This window comes from Manis javanica, chromosome 3 (assembly GCF_040802235.1).
Source record: "Manis javanica isolate MJ-LG chromosome 3, MJ_LKY, whole genome shotgun sequence".
Lineage (NCBI taxonomy): Eukaryota > Metazoa > Chordata > Mammalia > Pholidota > Manidae > Manis > Manis javanica.
In genome coordinates, this window is record NC_133158.1 from 171,099,854 (window position 1) to 171,119,841 (window position 19,988).

Here is a 19,988-nt window from a genome sequence, read left to right on the forward strand (position 1 = left end):
GTGTCTTGGTGTTGTCCTCCTTGGATCCTTTCTGTTGGGGGTTCTGTGTAATTCCATGGTCTGTTCGATTATTTCCTCCCCCAGTTTGGGGAAGTTCTCAGCAATTATTTCTTCAAAGAGACTTTCTATCCCTTTTCCTCTTTCTTCTTCTTCTGGTACCCCTATAATACGAATATTATTCCTTTTTGTTTGGTCACATAGTTCTCTTAGTGTTGTTTCATTCCTGGAGATCCTTTTATCTCTCTCTATGTCAGCTTCTATACGTTCCTGCTCTCTGGCTTCTATTCCTTCAATGGCTTCTTGCATCTTATCCATTCTGCTTATAAATCCTTCCAGGGATTGTTTCACTTCTGTGATCTCCTTCCTGACATCTGTGATCTCCCTCCGGACTTCATCCCATTGCTCTTGCATTTTTCTCTGCATCTCATCCCATTGCTCTTGCATTTTTCTCTGCATCTCTGTCAGCATGTTCATGATTTTTATTTTGAATTCTTTTTCAGGAGGACTGGTTAGGTCTGTCTCCTTCTCAGGTGTTGTCTCTGTGATCTTTGTCTGCCTGTAGTTTTTCCTTTTCATGGTGATAGAGATAGCTTGCAGACCTGGTACGAGTGACAGCTGGAAGAGCTTCCCTTCTTGTTGGTTTGTGGCCTTCCTCTCCTTGGAGAATAGCGACCTCTAGTGGCTTATGCTTGTCAGCTGTGCGCAGACAGGGCTTCTGCTACCTGCCCGTTTCCTATGGAGTTTATCTCTGCTGTTGCTGTGGGCGTGGCCTGGCTGCAGCTGCTCCTCCAAAGTGGTGGAGCCCCGTTGGAGGGGGAGCGGCCGGGAGGCTATTTTTCTCCATAAGGGGCCTCTGTGCTCCCTGTTGCCCAGGGGGTTAGAGTGCCCAGAGATCCCCAGATTCCCTGCCTCTGGGCTAAGTGTCCTGTCCTGCCCCTTTAAGACTTCCAAAAAGCACTCTCCAAACCAAAACAACAACAGCAACAATGAGAGAGGGAACAGAAAAAAAAAAAAAAAAAAAAGGAAAAAACATGTGATTTTTTTTTTTTGTCCTCAGGTGCCGGTCCCAGGCACCCGCTCACCGGTCCTGCTGCTCTGCCTCCCTAGCACCAGGGTCCCTGTCCCTTTAAGGCTTCCAAAAAGCACTCACCAAAAAGAGAAAAAAAAAGGGGGAAAACGCGTGATTTCCTCCATCCTCAGGCGCCGGTCTCAGGCACCTGCCCTCTGGTCCCGCAGCGAAAAACACGGGATAGTCTTTGTCCTCAGGCGCCGGTCCCAGGCACCCGCTCACCAGTCCCGCTGCCCTGCCTCCCTAGCACCAGGGTCCCTGTCCCTTTAAGGCTTCCAAAAAGCACTCGCCAAAAAGAGAGAGAGAAAAAAAAAGGGGGAAAATGCGTGATTTCCTCCGTCCTCAGGCGCTGGTCTCAGGCACCCGCCCACCTGTCCCATAGGGAAAAACATGCGGTAATCTTTGTCCTCAGGCACTGGTCCCAGGCACCGCTCACCGGTCCCGCCGCCCTGCCTCTCTAGCAACGGGGTCCCTTTCCCTTTAAGGCTTCCAAAAAGCTCTCGCCAAAAAAAAAAAAAACCGCTCCGGTTTCTTTCCACCCGCTGGGAGCCGGGGGGAGGGGCGCTCGGGTCCCGCCGGGCCAGGGCTTGTATCTTACCCCCTTCGCAAGGTGCTTGGTTCTTGCATGTGTGGATGTGGTCTGGATGTTGTCCTGTGTCCTCTGGTCTCTATTTTAGGAAGAGTTTTGTTTGTTATATTTTCATAGCTCTATGTGTTTTTGGGAGGAGATTTCCACTGCTCTACTCACGCCGCCATCTTGGCTCCCTCTAATTTATTTTTATTTGTGATTATCTGCTTTCTAATTTTCTTACACCAATGTTATCATCTGTGTAATTTCTAAATAATTTGTTACATATTGTGATGGTTAATTTTATGTGTCAATTTGACTGGACTAAGGGATGACCAGAAAGCTGATAAAACAGTAGTATTTCTACGTGTTTCTCTCAAGGTGTTTCTGGAAGAGATTAGCATTTCAGTCAGTAGAGTTGGTAAAGAAGATGCACCCTCACCAATGTGGTAAGGCATCATCCAATCTGCTAAAGGCCCAAATAGAAAAAAAGCAGAGGAAGAAGGAATTAGCTGTCTCTTCTTGAGCTGGGGTGTCTATCCTCTCCTGCCCATGAACATCACAGTTCCTGGCTCTTGGACTTTGGACTCTAGGACTGACACCAGCAACTTTCCTTCTCCAGCTTGCAGATAGTAAGTCATGTGACTTCTTAGCCTCCAAAACCATGTGACCAATTCCCATAATAAATCCCACCATATCAAGATAGATAGGTGATAGGTACATAGATAGATAGATATAGATAGATGATAGATAGATGATAGATAGATAGATAGATAGACAGACAGATAGATAGATAGATAGATATAGATGATGATGATAGATAGATGGATAGATAGATGATAGATAGATAGATAGATAGATAGATAGATAGATAGATAGATAGATAGATAGATAGATAGATAGATCCTATTGCTTTTATTTCTCTGGAGAACTCTAACTAATATACATACACTCCAAAGTTCTTATAGATCTTGTGAAAAGTTTTTAAAATGTATTTGGATGTGGGAAGGAGTAAACAGGATAGAAATGCAAAACTAATATGTTAGTCTCTAAAGTAGATAAACACACTTGGAAACATAAAACTTAATAATGAGCATTCAGTAACAGAGTCATTCTCATTGGTAATTATCACCAGTTTATGTGTACATGGCAGACACATGTGTACACACATCTATTTCACTTGGGTTCCCCTTAAAAGCAGAGCCTGAGGCAAGGACTTGGGTACAGGTTAATTCATTTCAGAGATGCTCCCAAGAAGCAGAAGTGAGAAAGATGGAACAGGAGGGAGAGAGGCCAGTAAAGGGCACATTGGTAAGTAGTGATTGCTGTAAGTAACTGGGATTCACTCCCACTGGGGACTCTGAGAAACTGCCTGAAAGACCTCAGAATTGTCCTACCGCAGCATGGTAGGGCCGGACTGGTTACTCACCAGCTCGCATCCCACCTTGCATGTGGGCTGCCCTGGTAGTGTTGCTCTCCCACACCTCCGGGCTCCTGCAAGCAGATCGTGCCACCTCTCAGTGTCAGAAACAAGTCTGAGGCGAACAAGTGACCTCGGGCATGTGTGTGTGTGATGTGAGGGCCTGGCACGGGATGTTTGCTCAATGCTGCAGGGAACCGGGATATAGCCAGGGGCATCACATCTTTAATGCATCCCTTGCCCAAACCCAGGTGAAGAGAAAACAGGACTTTTTTGGCAGACTGCTGGGATGGGGGTGAAGCCCCACCACCACTCCCCACTCGCGGCCCCTTCTCCTCCCCACACAGCCACTGGAACTGTCTATCTCCATTCTCAGCTTTCAGAGGTATGGGATACACAAAGGGAATTGACGCCCCAGCCAGCCAGGGCTGGGCTGGCCCCAAATCCCACACACAGCCCTTGATCTCTGTGCTCTGGCTTAACCGACACGATTGAGTGCAAGTTGTTTCACCCCTGCCTGCCCCTGCTGAGGCCCTAGGAATAATGCAGAAAACCCGAGAGTTAAAAGTCATGCTGTATTTCAATGTTTACACACAATAAATTAATGCTTTTCACATTAAAAAAAATACAGCGGTTATACTTATAACCTAACATCAGAAATTAAATGTGTGGTCCTTTGGTGGCTATGAGGCTTCCTTCCCACCTACCCAAGAGTGAACACTGCCAGACGTCAACTCTGGGAAGCTCTCCAAGACCACTCCCGGCTGCACTGGGCAGCCTGTAATATGCACACTAACCTCTGTCACTAGATTGCTCCCCAAACTTTCTGCACTATCCACCCGTACCCGCACGCCACCTCGGCCGTGAGAGGTGGATGACTTGGCACAGGATCAACCACGAATGACACAGGGAGGCACACAGAAGACCCATCCCCACAGCATTCCCGCAGGCTTACTGAACATTGGGGAATAGAGACCAAGTGGATCCTTTCAGTCTGGAGGAGGTGGAGGAATGAAACTGCTCATTACCACCCTTGCTCAAGCTGTGGGATCTGAAGACACCCAGCCAGGCCCCCCTAGCACTCTGGGGAAGGGTAGGAGGCAGGAGGGGAGAAATCTCATCCATCTTCTGCTCCGTGTCTCTCCAAGGGAGAAGAACTCTTGGTCACTGAAGACAAGCGGCCCAGCAGCCTGTTCTGCCGGAGTGGGCCCTGAGCTGGCCGCAGCCATGCCTGGGGACAGGATCACCAGCCAAGCACCCTGGGGTGGCCAGGGCCCCGAGGGCTGGTACCAAACTTCTCCGGGAACTTTGAGAGAGACAGAGGTCTCGGTTTCCCAATCTGGTCCAGGTCCTGGGGGAGATCCTCCAAGGATGAAATCTCCAAGTCACTCTCATCATCCGAGAGCTGTGCAGAGGGAAAGGGGAGGAGAGAAGGCACTTCAGCAGGGCAGATGGAAATGCGGACGGACACGGGGACAAAGTGCAGACTGGGAGGAAAGCATTAGGAGGTGCTGCTCCTCCTGGTCGTTAGGTTGTTGCCCAAGGACTTGCTTCAGAGACCTGGGCTCAGAGAATTTCAGACAGTCCTGAGACTCCAACAAAACGAAGGCAAGCTCTCAGAAAGGCCGATGGCAAATCAGGTTGCCCTTGTTGTAACTCTAACTTTGTGCAGATTTCTTAATGCTCCACGCTGATGGAGCTGGAAGCCCAGACCCTTGACTTTTCCAAATTCCTGAGCTGAATCAGGGGCTCCAGTGCCCACCGGACCCCATCTCAGACTGCTTCTCTCAGGCCAGGTAAACACTGAGCGAAGGAACACCAGGGTCCTCTGGAATGCCAGGGAGCCTTCCGCCTGGACAGGGCCTGGCTGCAGCCAACGGGCTTGCCCAGACCACAGTCACCCTCCAGAGCTCTCAGACCCTGCTGGCACAAGGCCCAGGCCATGTAGACCCTCATGTAAGCATCCTGGGCACTTTCTCCTGGAATGTAAGGCCACCCGGTCAGAAACCACCCAGGGCCCAGGACAGCAAGCTATGAGCAGTGCCTCAACCTGCTTCCAGGCTGTTGGTGCCCTTCTACAGTAAGAGCATTTTCATCAGAATTAGGATCATCTGGCCCCATTACTCACAAACACAACACATGAGGTGCATGAAAAACCAGACACATCATGTTGTAAAGTGGGGGAGGGGGTGAAGGGCAGTAGTTATGCTATTAAGAACCAAAAAGTGATGGCCCTACTTCTGAATTTTAGGGCAATATGTCGGTCATCCCAGGATGTGCTCTTTTGATTGAAGAGGGCGAGAGAGGTATGTGAGGTAATGAGAACTGAAAATGTTTCTGCCTAAGGAAGTAGGAAGGGTGTGACGGGGGCCATCAGCAGGGTCTCCTAAGGTCATACAGTGGACAGGCTGAGCCTCCCAGCTCTAAATCTGATGGTGGCTAGAGGCTGAGAGAGGCAAGGCCACGAATATGTGGACGAAATGTAACAAACATCCCCACTGCATGTAGGCAGCCACATGCACGTGCTGCACGATGTGACTCATAACCTGTCTTTGAAAATCAATCTGCTGTGCTCCCAGCCAGGTCTCAGTGTCCCCGAGGGAGTGAAGGAAGGAGGCAGGCCCTCCGTGGGCTGAGCAGAGCCCGGAGAGAGCAGCTCCTGCGGAAGCCAGACCCAGAGCCAGGTCCGGACTTCCTCAGAGGCAGGAAATGGGAGCCTGAGTGGGCAGGAGAAACCAGCTACTGAGCAGTTCCTTGTTTGATGAACCAAAAGCCTCTTTAATGGTAATAAGGACACAGGAAGCATTTGAAAGTGGCCATCTCTCCAGTAATGTCATCTACACTGTCCCATTACGGCCAAGGCTGACACTGCCTGGACCCTCCTCCTCCACCCCAGATGCCCAAAACTCAGAGCTGGCTCTGTGGGGAATGGCAGGGCAACCACCAAGTGTCCTACACCCTACCTGAGGCTTCCTTCCTGGCATGGCAGCCCTCGGTGGCCCAGCGTTGGGCATTAAGAACAGACTGACCCCTCCAGCTGGCTTCTTCACTGGAGCCTTTAGCTGCTTCTCCAGGTTTCTGACCATCGACTGCACCAGTGTCCCTGGAAAGCAAGCCAAGAGAAAACACCAGAGAATGAATGCTACGTCCTTGTGGGTTGTGTCCAGGCCCTGGTGTGGATAGATGGAGTGTGCAGAAGGGTCAAGAGGAAGGAAGAAGGGCAACTGCAGAGGAGGAGCAAGGAGAGAGAAGGCTCAGGCCATCATGCACGGTGACCCGGAGGCCTGGGGCACCCTGAAGACGTCACTACGCCCTTAACCACACAGCGTGCAACAGAGGCTTCAGAATCTCTTCTTCCTTCTTAATGGGAGGCAGAGGCAGAGCCTCTACTCAGTTGGAACATGAACGGCAAGGCTAACACGCTGACACACCCTCCCTCAGCGTCTTCACTGACACAAATGTATCCTATGTGAAATTAGCACAGGAGGGCTGAGAGCCAGACAGTCATTCTTGGAACTCTGTGCAGGAGGGGGCTTTGCAGGGACATAGATTGTGATGAACTTCTGGTGACCGGGTACACCAAGGTGGACGTTCAGATCTCAGGAATGGCCAAGACGCAGGAAGCTAACCACAGCCTTCCAGGATTCAAAAGGCTGAGGGCCTGAGTGGACGTCTAGAGCTGCAACAGTCCTTGGCTCATTGATTCGTTCCAGAAATGTTTGTGAAGGGCCTATTATGTACCTGGCACTGTGTCCCTCACTAACCATCTTGTCCAGATACCTTCTCTCATTTTACAACAAAGGAATTGAAACATTATTGCCCCACCTGGCAATACTTCACGATCACAGTCGTCATCAATACTTCTCCAAAAATCTGGTTCTGGTGGATAACGTGCAGGTTCCTGTGGCCAGGGTTCTCACCTGGCCCTGGTCAGCTAGCTCGCTACACTTGCGGGCAATATGTGGTTACTGACTCTATATAAAGAGCCCCACCCAGTGCTCTGGGTGACACGGTGGCAGAGCTGCAAGGCTGCAGGACAGCAGAAACTGGGGTGGTGGCAGCACCGAGGACAGAGACTGAGATGGCTGTGTGGGCAGAGAAGCCCAGAGGCAGAGACTGGCTTGCTGCAGGCAGACTCACTCTGAGTGGATGGGATTCTAGTGACTGACCTGCCACCGTGGGAATAAAGTTGGGTATAACCCTTTCACCCCAAGAACATTCCATTGTCATGTCTTTGGTCTCATTGATTCCATAGTGAACTTGCCCAGGGCTGAAACCCATTGGCAAGACAGGTGGATCCAGATGGACTGGAAGCTTGGAATGTGCTGTAGACAAAATGAAGTTCTTCTGAACACAGTAAGAGTGTGCAGTGTGCAGACGGCACAGACCTGGGCTTACATCCCGGGACTTCCACTTACTCAACTGTCACTTCCATATTCTTTACCTAAGCCTGTGTTAGAAGCCAGATGCCACACCCGTGTTCATTAACAGTTTTATAAGAAAATCTTGAAAGAATGGGAGTTGACTCAGCAGTTTTGAGAACGAAAATGGCTCAGTCACTGTAACTTGTTAGAAAGTGACAAGTTTAATGGATATTTTCACTCCAGTTAACCACATTTCCCTTAAAGTTCTGTGATGCCGTTTACGTCAAATTGAATTTCTGTCTCTTTGCTGAAAAGAGCAAAGACCTTGTGAGATTAAGAAGGCTGCTGTGCCCAAAGGCACTGGGGGAGCCCTGGGCACCTGCTCTGAAGGTTCCTTGTTACCTTCTGAAGCTGTCACCCTCCCTTTGCAAAGGTCAGCAGGGAAACCACACTTTCTGCCATTCTTTTGTTTAAAAAATGATGTCTGTTAGACATGTTTCTGCTACAGAAAAATCTGTTTGTCAAAATACTCATTGTAACTGAACCTAGTTGTACCCTATGTTTGCCCTGGAGGCCACTTTTACTGGGATGATGGGGAATCAGGTGACCCTGATCTGGTGCTAATTAACTCAAGCACCAGAAAAGACTGTACTGCAGATTCCAAACAGTAGGAAAATAGCTAAAGGCTGTTCCTTTTGGGACAAAAAAACTTCAAGTAAAAAAAGAAATAATAATAATCCAACACATTAATTTCAGAAACATAATACAGACTCTCAGTTTTCCATGATAGTTGTTCTGTGATGTTGAACAAATAATTTACGGTCTCAGAGGCTTAGTCTGGACATCGGTAAGGATGCATGTGGCAGCCTTGCCTCACGTGCGGTGTCTGGGCAAACTGCCCTCCCTCCAGGCTGGGCAAGCATGGAGGACACCCTCCCAGGGTCTCCTAACACCTTTTTATTCTCTCTTACCCACAAGAGGGGGTTCAAGCCCAGGGACTGTTTCGGCTGCGTGACAGTTGGCAATGCCCACTTCCGTTTTCCCTCTGCCCCTCTGCCCGCACCTGTGCCGGGGCTTCGCGGCCTGCTTCAGCCCACTCAGGGTCTGCTATCCGGCCCAGCCCCGTGCTCAGGTGTGGTCAGGGTCTGGGACTGGGGAGGCTGCAAGGGTCCTCACTTCCGCCTCAGGAGGCAACCCAGCTGTAACAGAAGCCTGTGACTTAGGCCTCGCTGGGCCTGTCACCAGTAACACAGCAGCACTTGAATCTCACCGGGTCTGCCACCGTGTTCATTCTCTACCCTAAGAACTTGGAGGAGGAAGGGGTGAGTGGGCTCTCCCCAGCCTCCAAGAGTTAAACAATTCCATGACAAAATAAACCTCTCTCAAATTCTGTTCTCGTCCTGATATCTCCGCTATCCCAGGAAAAGTCGGAGGGGAGTGGGCTCATTCTCTTCAAGTCACAGTGAGTTGCCAAACCATAAAACTCAAAGAAAATCAAAGGATGTTTCCTAGAGAAATCTGGCAGGAGAAGGGCTACCCCAGTGGTCCCAGACCACCCACCTGAGGACGCCAGCCCACCTGAGCCCTCGCCAGGAGGCTGCACACTCCCCTCGGAGGTCTCAGTGTCAGACCAGTCCCCGTTGTCCTCTGGCTGGGGCTCCATCTTGGAAGGAACTCGTGGGGGTGGAAGAGACGCCCGCCGCCCGGAATCTCCCTCCGCGTCCTCTTCAGAACTGAACGGGGGCGTACTGCCATGGAGGAGAAATGAGGGATGCACGGGCCAGAAAGGAAACTTTAAAAGCCAAACTTCCCCACCTGCAAACGTGTTTGGTTTATTCAGAGCCAGCCCTGCTCCCCTCCTTGGGCCCCAGTAACAAGCAGGCAGGTATCACCCTGGAGTGTGGTGGCTACACCAGCTTCCCCTTAGAAGGCGAGGACCCAGCACTTCCAGTGTGGCAAGCAGGGCTTGGAGAAGAGTTGCTGAAGAGAGGGAGGTTTGCCCTGGCCAAGAGCAGAGGGCCCCAGTCTCTTCTTGGGGTCTCAGGATCCCACCTGTGGCCCCTTCTGTTCACTTCTGTCTCTGCCCCTCACCTGTCAGCAGAAGCCAGCGGGGAGCCCAGCACAGGTGCTGCCTGAGGTGGGGAGCCACCACCCAGGCCCAGTGAGGGTGCTGACACCGGCACTCACCTCAGCCCAGGCCCTGGGGAAGCAGAGGTACCGGAGGGTCCATGAGCTCGGGGGCATGGAGTAGGGATGGGCACAGGGGCCGGGCCAGGGCCACAGCTGCTCCAACCCTGAACAGCCATTGTCGGTGGCTCTGCCAGCTTGGATGGCGCTGCCACATGCAGGGTCCTGGTCTGTGGCTGGGATTCTTTGGTAACCATTCGGTTCCGCTGGCTTTTGACTAGAAACACAGGTAGGAATGAGTATCAGGGGATACCCAGCTGGGACCCCAAGTCTAAGAGGATGTATGTAGAAAGAGACTCCAACACAGTAGAAATAGACAAGTCATTCAGTTACAGTATACACCCCACAATAAACACAGCAGATTTGGTCGTTTCCCCCATCCCTGGTGCCCCCTGCTGGCCAGACTCAAGGCTGGGACCCACAGTCTTTTCAGAAACCAGGAGAGCAGCTGGTGTTCCAGGAGACACACAGGAGTCAGCAGGTCTGGACTGGGGCCTAGCAGGTCCTCAGCTCACCCCTCCACCCCCGCCAACCCTCAGCAGCACCCTAGAAGCAGACCTACCCTTTCCACCAACCCAAACTGCAGCCACTGGAGCCAGCAGCCTTGCAGGAAGGGGCCGCTGCCACCAGAGGTCGCCACAGGTCACTACGCCCTCCTCCCAGCACAGGCCTTTGGGGCAAGAGTGATAAGGCAGAAGGGCAGACACAGACCTTTCATTTTCTAAACTTCACCAACACCCTTTGGGGGCCAGGAGAGGATCTAGAATCATCAACTTTTTCATGGAAAGAAAAGAGGAGAGAAGTGCAATCACAGGGAGTCAGAGTAAGGACTGTTCCCTGAAACTCTGACGTGTGTGCAGTGTAAGTATTTCTTACTGCGTTTCAAGATCAAAAATATTTGAAACACGCTGCTCTCATGCAATGCATTTACAAAGAAGAAACCTTCTCTAGAGAAAAGAGTAAACTGAGGAGAAAAGGAAGGCAGACACACTTGCTGCAGGAAAATTACAATAGTAGCTACAGTTACGTGCGCAGACACCAACTATGCACATTGGTGCAACATCCAGTTAGCACCCCACACCTTCAGAGGGTATCGTTTTCTACTTCACAGAGGCTGCAAGAGATTCAGGGACTTGCTTCAAGGTTCACAATTCCATGGAAGTGAGCGGTAGCTGCTGACAAGGCTGTCGGCCACCCCAAACGCAGGGCTCCTGCCACTGCCTTGCTGCATCCCACAGCTTTGCCCCAAAGCATAAGAGGTACGGTCTGAGCAGAGATGGGAGGTGGGCATTTGTGTTGCACTCTTGGGACCTAGAAAGGGGATGAGCAGGCCTAGGGCTGGAGAAAGAGGTCTACCCATGCTGTGAGGACACAACACTTATCTCACACCTTGATGACATGCCCTGGAAGGCAGGACCACAAGGCCAGCGAAGGGGAGAGGGGCAGGGGGATCTCACTCCAGCCTTCCGACTACCGGACCGAGGGCCAGAGGGGAGGGCAGCACCTGGAAGTGCAGATGGCTCTCCTCTCTTGGTAGCCTGGACTCAGAGGGTGCTTCCAGCCCTCTCCCCGGGGCTCCCATCTCTCCTCTCCCTGGGGCTCCCATTCCCCTGCTCTTGGCTCCAGCATGTTACCTCTGCCCGGCCGGTTTACCAGCTGAGGTGACACGCCCTGAAACACAGCCAGCCTTAGTAAATTTTTAAATGATTGGTCTGTGTGCCAACTAAAATAAGCTATGTGGCAAGAGCTATGTGGCCTATACTCTGGAAATTCCTTTGCACGAAGAGCTGAGGTTGGGTGTGCCTGGACACAGAGTATCTCTGGGTATGTATGCCCATGCATGAACAGGGCTGGGGCATCACCCTGCACGAGCAGCCCCAGAGCTGCTGAAGCCCTCCCCAAAGCTTCCAATCATAGCAGTCCAGTGGATCTCGGAAGCCTCTAGAAGTGGGGAGCTCTCCAACCCAGGAACACAAATGGTCTTGCCCCGTAAGTTCCTTGAGGACAGAGACTTGAGGATCCTCATCCACATACTTTAATCCTCCACAAGAGCCACAGGGCTTTTCCTTGTCACAATCCCTGGGACAAAGCAGCACCTGTGCCACAACCCAGGGAACCAACTCTGAGCTCTGAGTGCTTGTTTGCATGCAGAACCCGCACAGCCTTGCACACCCTCCCACTGCTCCAGAGCAGAGTCTTCATTTGTTTGATATTTGCCCCCTCCTGCAGCCCCAATGCTCTCAGTGGAAAAAGCCCTGGGCCTTCTCCCAGCCGACATACCTGGTGTATAGAGCCAGAAAAGGGATGGGCTGCTCTCTGTTGGAGTGAAGCAGGGAAAGCAGTGTAGAACCCAATTATGGGTGAAGCTACCTATCTGAGCTGGGGACGTTCAGGGGCAGCCACAGCACTGCCTCTGGCTCACCTCCCACTTCCCTGCATGACCTGGTGCCCACCCCACCCCACCCCCGGATTCGGTTCCCAACAGAGGATTTTTAGACTCAACACCAGTGAGGACCCTCCCATGCCACCGTTCAGACCAATGCCTCAAAGGGGGCAGGGATAACGCCCTCCTCATATGTAAACAACTCTCCTGCATCAGAGTCCCCAAGGAAGCCTCTCACCAGCTTACCTGGAGTCTTGCCACCTGGCTGGGATGCCAGGGCCCCATTCCTCACTCTCTCTTTCATCCTGCTGGTGACTTCCTTGATGAGTTTTTCTCTCAGACTCCGGAATTTAGGAAACCACCTAGCCTTCTCCCGCTGGGCTCTCAGGATGGGCTCCAGTTGTCTGAGAACCTGAGTAGGGATTCCCTTTGTACCCTGGAAGGGACAGAAGTTCCCCTTTGGAGACAGGGCCTCCCTTCCTTCTCCTTCCCCTAAGCCTCTCCAACCTGCTGCCAGCCTGGAGTCACTGATCAGGGCCAGGCGCTTTCTGGGAGAGGATGAGATGAGTGTCAGAGCAGAGTGAGCAGTGGCTTCACACACTGCTGCATGTGAGGTGGCTTAGGGTTGGGAGCCGCATCAAAGCATGCAGAGCAAGATTACACAACTTTGCATTGACATCTCAGTATATGGGGCTTAGACGGGACACGCTTTTCTACCGCCCAACTAAATCTGAGGTTGGGAGACCATGGCTTGCTCCTTTTTATACCTCAGGCACTCTCAATAGGCCAGACACATTGTCCTCCATGGCTAATAAGGTTTAAAAAAATCAACTTCAAAAACAAAAGCCAGGTACTTATCCAACACCTACTGGAAGTTTCTCCAGCTTTTGACATCCAAGCAGAATCCATGAGGCTTCATTCAAGGTTAGAAAGAAATGTTTTAATTAAGTCTGAATATACAGCCAAAGTTAGATTGAGCAGGGACTGAAAATAGATTAGTGAACACACTAAATGAAACCTAGATATGTATTTTTTTTCTAATTTTACTCTGTACAAAGAGTATTTTCAGGGGGTTCTGGAAAAAGATGGTGGAGTAGTAGGCAAAGCAGAAACCTCCCAAAAACACATAAAAGAAGAAAATACAGTAAATACAACTAAAAAAATGATGTAAAAACAATGAACAGACCACCTACATGTGAGGAAGAAGAGAAGACCACACAGAAAAGGGTAAAGTGGCAGAGCCAAGATCAAGAGCAAGACCCAAGCCCACCCCACAAACCCAGCCTACAGGTGGGATAAAGAGGAACAGAGCAGGAAGGGGGTAGGAGCCCAGGAGCACTGCACACCCGGGCTGGAGATCTGCCCCGTGATCATGAGCCCACATTACACTTGGTTCTGGTGATTGGCAGGGCTGGACATCAGGGACAGGGGAACACACAGAGGCTGAGACTCCAGCCAGTGTGGAGGACAGGCACACTCCATCAGTCCTGAGACCCAAAGCAGAGGTGGCGGTTTGAAAGACTTGTCAGTGGCAGGGGTACCAGACAAGAGAGGGTTGGATGGAAATCTCTCCTCAGGAGAAAGGGCAGGTGGAGGATACTCTCCCAGCCCTTCCTAAGCCCAACAAATCGGGGACTCTTGGGAGCCCCAGATGCAACATTCCCCTTTGCTGGCAACTCAGCCCCAAGGCTACTCCCTGCACGTGCTGCCAGTAGCCAACCCACTCAGCAGCAGCATCAGATTTTGCTGCCTGGCAGGCAGAAGGAGATTCTCCCTGTTTCCTTGGCTCTGTTTCAGCCCAACTGGGAGGTGTCTGCAAGACCCAGCCCCAAGAGCTCCTTCCTCCCTGCTGGTGTCCAAACCCAGTGCTGTGTGTCCAACCCAGGCAAACCTGCACATCAGCTCACCCACCCCACTTTTCCCTTCAGCCCCGTCATTGCTGCAGGCCAGGCAGAGGGTGGCCCCACCCACAGCAAGCTCAACAGAGACTCCTGAGTTGATCACAAAGGTGGCAGCTGAAGCAAAATGCCAGCACAGAAAGACACTCTGCCCACAGCATGCCAGCAGCTGTGGCCCCTGCAAAATAGGACTAGGCACCAGAGAGTAAAAAATATTGGGCTTTTGGGCACCATAAAGCTCTTGCCCTCTTCATAAAGCTATTATATAGGTCAGGAAGCATAGCAGAGTCATCTAATACAGAGGAAGAAACACAGAAACCCTGACAAAATGAGGAGGCAGAGGAATATGGTCCAAACAAAACTACAGAACAGAACCCTAGAAGGAGGGCTAAATGAAATGGAGATCATCAGTCTTGTTGATAAAGATTTGAAAATAAAAGTCATAAACATGCTCAGGGATTTACAGGAAAGTATCCAAGATCTCAGGGAGGACTTCAGCAAAGAGATAGAAGACCTGAAAAAGAGCCACTCAGAGCTGAAGGATAGTGTCTGAAATGAAAAATACAATGGAGGGATTTAAGAGTAGATGTAGAGGAGATGTAGAGCATGTAGAGGAGATGGTAAATGAAATGGAAACTAGAGAACAGGAAAACAAAGAGGCTGAGAAACAGAGAAAAAAGGACGTCTAGGAATGAAAGAGTGATGACATCTGTGTGACCAATCCAAATGAAACAATATTTGCATAATGGGGGTACCAGGAGAAGAGAAAGACAAAGGGATAGAAAGTCTCTTTAAGGAAATAATTGTTAAAAACTTCCCCAATCTGGCAAAGGAAATAGACGCTCAGGTCATGGAAGCACAGAGATACCCTAACAAAAGGAACAAAAGGAGACAACACCAAGACCCATAATAATTAAAATGGCAAAGATCAATGATAAGGAGAGTGTGGAAAGCAGCCAATGAAAGAAAAATTATTACTTTTAAAGGAAATCCCATCAGGCTATCAGCAGACTTCTCAGCAGAAACTGTACAGGCCAGAAGGTGATGATATATTTAATGTAATGAAACAGAAGGACCTCCAACCAAGAATCCTCTACCTGGAAATATTATCATTTAAATTTGAAGCCAGCATTAAACAATTTCCAGACAAACAAAAGTAGAAGAAATTCACCACTACTAAGCCAGCCTTGCAAGATATGTTAAAGGCACTGCTATAGATGGAAATTTCCCTAAGGCTAAATAGCTTCCACCAATGAAAATAAACCCACAGGGAAGGTAGTAGACCAACAAATTATCAAGCAAGTATGAAATTAAAAGAAAACAAAAACAAAATCAACTACACACAAAATTAGTGAAGGGATTCACAAGAAGAGCAGATTATAAGATCTAATATGAAAAAAGTGGAGGAGGAAGAAGGGGAAAAAAGTACATTTGTATTGTGCTTCAAATAGAGTGATCAGCAATTTAAAATAGACTATTATATAGTAAGTAAGCTGCCCTTAAATCTTTGGTAACCACAAAACTAAAACCTACAGTAAACACACACACAACACACACACACACATGCGTGCATGCAAAATAAATAAACAAATAAATGAGAAATCCAACTACAACACTAAAGAATATCATCAATAACAAGAGAAGAGTATAAGAAAGGAAAAAAGGAAGAAGGAAGAATGAGAAAAAAGATCCAGAAAACAATTAATAAAATGGAAATAAGTACATATCTATCAATATCACCTTAAATGTAAATGGACTGAATGTACCAAATAAAAGACATAGAGTGGAAGAATGGATAAAGAAGCAAGACCCACATATATGCTGCTACAAAAGACTCATTTCAGACCCAAAGACATACACAGACTAAAAGTGAAGGGATGGAAAAAGATATTCTATGTAATTAATAGGGAGAAAAAAGCAGGATTAGCAGTATCTTATATAAGAAAAAATAGATTTCAAAGAAAAAAGTAACAAGGGACAAAGAAGGACATTAAATAAAGATAAAGGGAGCAGTCCAACAAGAGGATGTAACCATTATAAATATCTATGCACTCAACATAGAAGCACCTAAATATGTAAAACATAAACTAAAAGAATTAAAGGGGGAAATAGATGGGAACACATTCATTCTAGACTTTAACACACCACTCACATCGGTAGACATCAAACAGACAGAAAATAAACAAGGAAGCAGAGGCACTGAACAATACACTAGATCAAACAGACTTGACAGACATCTATAGAACACTCCACCCAAAAGCAGCAGGATACACATTTTTCTCAAGTGTAGATGGAACATTATCTAGAATAGATCACATACCATGCCACAAAATTCAAAATGATTGAAATTGTATCAAGCAATTTCTCAAACACAATAGTATACTAGAAATAAATTACATAAAGAAAACAAAAAGCCTACAAACACATAGAGCTAAACAACATGCTTCCAAATAATCAATGGATCAATGAACAAATTAAAACAGAGATCAAGCAATACATGGAGACAAATGAAAACAAAAACAACAATGCAATATCTGTGGAGGGCAGCAAAGGCAGTTATAAGAGGAGAGTACATAGCAATACAGGCCTACTGCAAGAAACAAGAATAATCCCAAATAAACACTCTAAAGTCACAATTAAAGAAACTATGAAAAGAGGAACAAATGAAGCCCAAAGTTAGAAGAAGGAGGGACATAATAAAGATCAGAGCAGAAATAAACAAAATTGAGAAGAATACAATAGAAAAAAATCAATGAAACCAGAAAATGGTTCTTTGAGAAAATAAAATACATAAAACCCTAACCAGACTTATCAAGAAGAAAAGAGTATATGCACATAAGAATTATTAAAGAATACTATGAAAAATTATATACCAACAAATTGGACAACCTAGAAGACATGGACAACTGCCTAGAAGAATACAACCTGGCAAGGCTGACCCAGGAAGAAACAGAAAATCTAAACAGACCCATTACAGCAATGAAATGGAATTGGTAATCAAAACACTACCTAAGAACAAAATCCATGGACCAGTTGGTTTCACTGCTGAATTTTATCAAACATTTAGAGAAGACATAATACCCATATTCCTTAAAGTTTTCCAAGAAGTAGAAGAGGACAGAATCCTTCCAAACTCATTCTGTGAGGCCAGCATCACTCTAATACCAAAACCAGGCAAAGACACCACAAATACCGAATATTATAGATGTATATCCCTGATGAACATACATGTAAAAACCCTCAACAAAATTAAAACATACATCAAAGAGATCATCCATCATGATCAAGTAGGATTTATTCCAGGAATGCAAGGATGGTACAATATTAAAAAATCCATCAACATCATATACCACATCAATAAAAGGAAGGACAAAAATCACATGATCATCACACTAGATGCTGAAAAAGCATTTCACAAAATTCAACACTCTTTAATGATAAAAACTCTCAGCAAAATGGGTATAGAGGGCAAGTACCTCAAAATAATAAAAGCCATACATGACAAACCCACAGCCAACATCATACTTAATAGCAAAAAGCTGAAAGCTTTTCCTCTTAGACTGGGAAAAAGACAAGGATGCCCACTCTCGACTTTTATTCCACTTAATACTGGAGGTCCTAACCACAGCAACTAGACAAGACAAAGAGACAATAGGCATCCCAGTAAAGAAGAAGTTAAACTGTCACTGTTTGTGATGACATATCATAGAAAACCCTAAATAATCCACCCAAAACAACTAGAAGTAATAACTGAATTTAGCAAAGTTGCAGGATACAAAATTCATACACAGAAATCTGGCATTCCTAGATACTAATGATGAACTAGCAGAAAGAGCACTCAGGAAAACAACTCCATTTACAATTGCATCAAAGAGGAGAAAATACCTAGGAATAAACCTAACCAAGAAGGTAAAAGACCCATACTCTGAACACTACAAGAAGCTCAGGAGAGAAATTAGACACCAATAAACGAAAATCTATCCCATGCTCATGGATAGGAAGAATTAATATTGTCAAAATGGCCACCCTGCCTAAAGCATTCTACAGATTCAATGCAATCCCTGCCAAGATAACAACAGCATTCTTCAATGAACTAGAACTAATAGTTCTAAAATTTGTATGAAACCACAAGACCCCAAGTAGCCAAAGCAATCCTGAGAAAGAAGAACAAAGGTGTGGGGATAACGCTCCCTGATTTCAAGCTCTATTGCAAAGCCACAGTAATCAAGACAATTTGGTGCTGCCACAGGAAAAGACCCATAGATCAATGGAACAGAATAGAGAGCACAGATGTAAATCCACACATATGTGGCCAATTAATGTACAATAAAGGAGCCATGGATATACAATGGGGAAATGACAGCTTTTTGAACAACTGATGTTGGAAAAACTGGACAGCCACATGTAAGAGAATCAAAGTGGATTATTCTCTAACTCCATGCACAAAAGTACACTCAAAACGAACCAAAGACCTGAATGTAAGACATAAAAACATAAAAATCTTAGAAGAAAATGTAGGCAAAAATCTCTTGAATATAATCTGATGGATTTTTTCCTGGACCCATCTCCCTGGGAAAGGGAAACAAAAGCAAAAATGAACAAATGGGACTACATCAAACTAAAAAGCTTCTGTATATCAGAGGGTACCATCAGCAGAACAATAAGGCATCCTACTGTGTGGAGAATATATTCATAAATGACTCATCTGATAAGGGGTTAACATCCATAATATATAAACAGCTCACATGCCTCAACACCCAAAATGCAAATAACCTGATAAAAATAAAAATAATAAATAATAAATAAATAATATGAAATGGGCAGAGGATCTGAACAGACACTTCCCCAAAGAAGAAATTCAGATGGCCAACAAGCACATGAAAAACGATCCACATGACAAATTTATCAAGGAAAAGCAAATTAAAACCACAGTGAGATAGCATGTCACACCAGTAAGGATGACATTCAAAAGACAAAGAACAACAAATGCTAGAGAGGATACAGAGAAAGGAAAACACTCCTACACTGTTGGAGGGAATGTATATTAGTTCAACCATTGTGGAAAGTAATATGAAGGTGCCTCAAAAAACTAAAAATAGAATACCATTTGATTTCACCCAGTAATTCCACTCCTAGGAATCTACCTGAAGAAAACAAGATCCCTGATTCAAGAAGTCATATGCACCCCTATGTTTATCACAGCACTATTTACAATAGCCAAGATATGGGTGCAACCTGAGTGTCCCTCAATAGATGAATGGATAAAGATGTGGTACACATATACAATGCAATATTATTCAGCCATAAAAAGAAAAGAAATCCTGTCATTTGCAATGACATGGAGGGGCTGAGAGGGTATTATGCTTAGTGAAATAAGCCAGGTGGGGGAAGACAAATACCATATTATTTCACTTATTTGTGGAATATAAAAACAAAGCAAAATGGAATGAACAAGAGAGCAGTAGACTCATAGACAATGAGAAGTGACTAGTTGGGATGGGGTTGGGGTGGGTGCAGGGGTGAGGGGGAGGGGGATAAAGGGCACAATACTTTGCAGTCATAATATAAGATCATCATGGGGAATGTTGAACCACTGTGATGCGTGTCTGAAACCAACAAAAGATTGTATATTAACAACACTTAAATAAAAAAACTATTTTCAGTGATGTGGTATTTGGCTTCTTTAATAACAAGGTGTGTTTTTATTTAATAATAGCTTTCATAGATGCCTTTAATAATATTGTGCATGCTCTGGTTTACCGTGAGCACGAGGGAACAGTGGCATTCCAATACAAATTTGTACCAGACATGGCTTTCAGTGCCCACCTGACCCACAGCCACCTGCTGATGGAGCATGGCCACGTGTGCCACGCCACCAATAACAGACATTTAATCTATCCAGGGGACCACCCATCCGAGGCCCCATCCAGAGGCAAGATTAAACCAATTAAATTTCCTTTGTCAGAAAAAGAGACACAGAAGGAAGAATCCAATGTGCAGAGAGAATGGAGAGGTCAGGACACAGGTTGACATCTCAAAAGAGGCCACTGGCGGAAACAGAGAGGACAGGCCACACTATCACTGTCAGGCGAGGGGAGC

The 19,988-nt window shown here is 47.0% G+C and overlaps 1 protein-coding gene across 6 annotated transcripts in view; it reads right to left on the reverse strand.

The window, feature by feature from the left end:
- Positions 1-1,045: 1,045 nt before the first annotated feature.
- The window catches only part of LOC108402585 (cilium assembly protein DZIP1L-like), a 63,881-nt gene continuing 44,938 nt past the window's right edge, over positions 1,046-19,988 (reverse strand). For 5 of the 6 annotated variants that reach the window (XM_073232395.1, XM_073232397.1, XM_073232394.1 and 2 more), the window contains 5 exons: positions 12,238-12,427; positions 9,609-9,825; positions 8,982-9,169; positions 6,021-6,160; positions 1,046-4,462 (listed from right to left, as the gene is read on the reverse strand). In XM_073232395.1, the coding sequence (XP_073088496.1) occupies positions 4,301-4,462; positions 6,021-6,160; positions 8,982-9,169; positions 9,609-9,825; positions 12,238-12,427 (897 nt within the window). In that variant the 3' untranslated portion in view covers positions 1,046-4,300. The remainder of the gene's footprint in view (positions 4,463-6,020; positions 6,161-8,981; positions 9,170-9,608; positions 9,826-12,237; positions 12,428-19,988) is intronic. The other variant, XM_073232396.1, reaches the window with a different exon arrangement.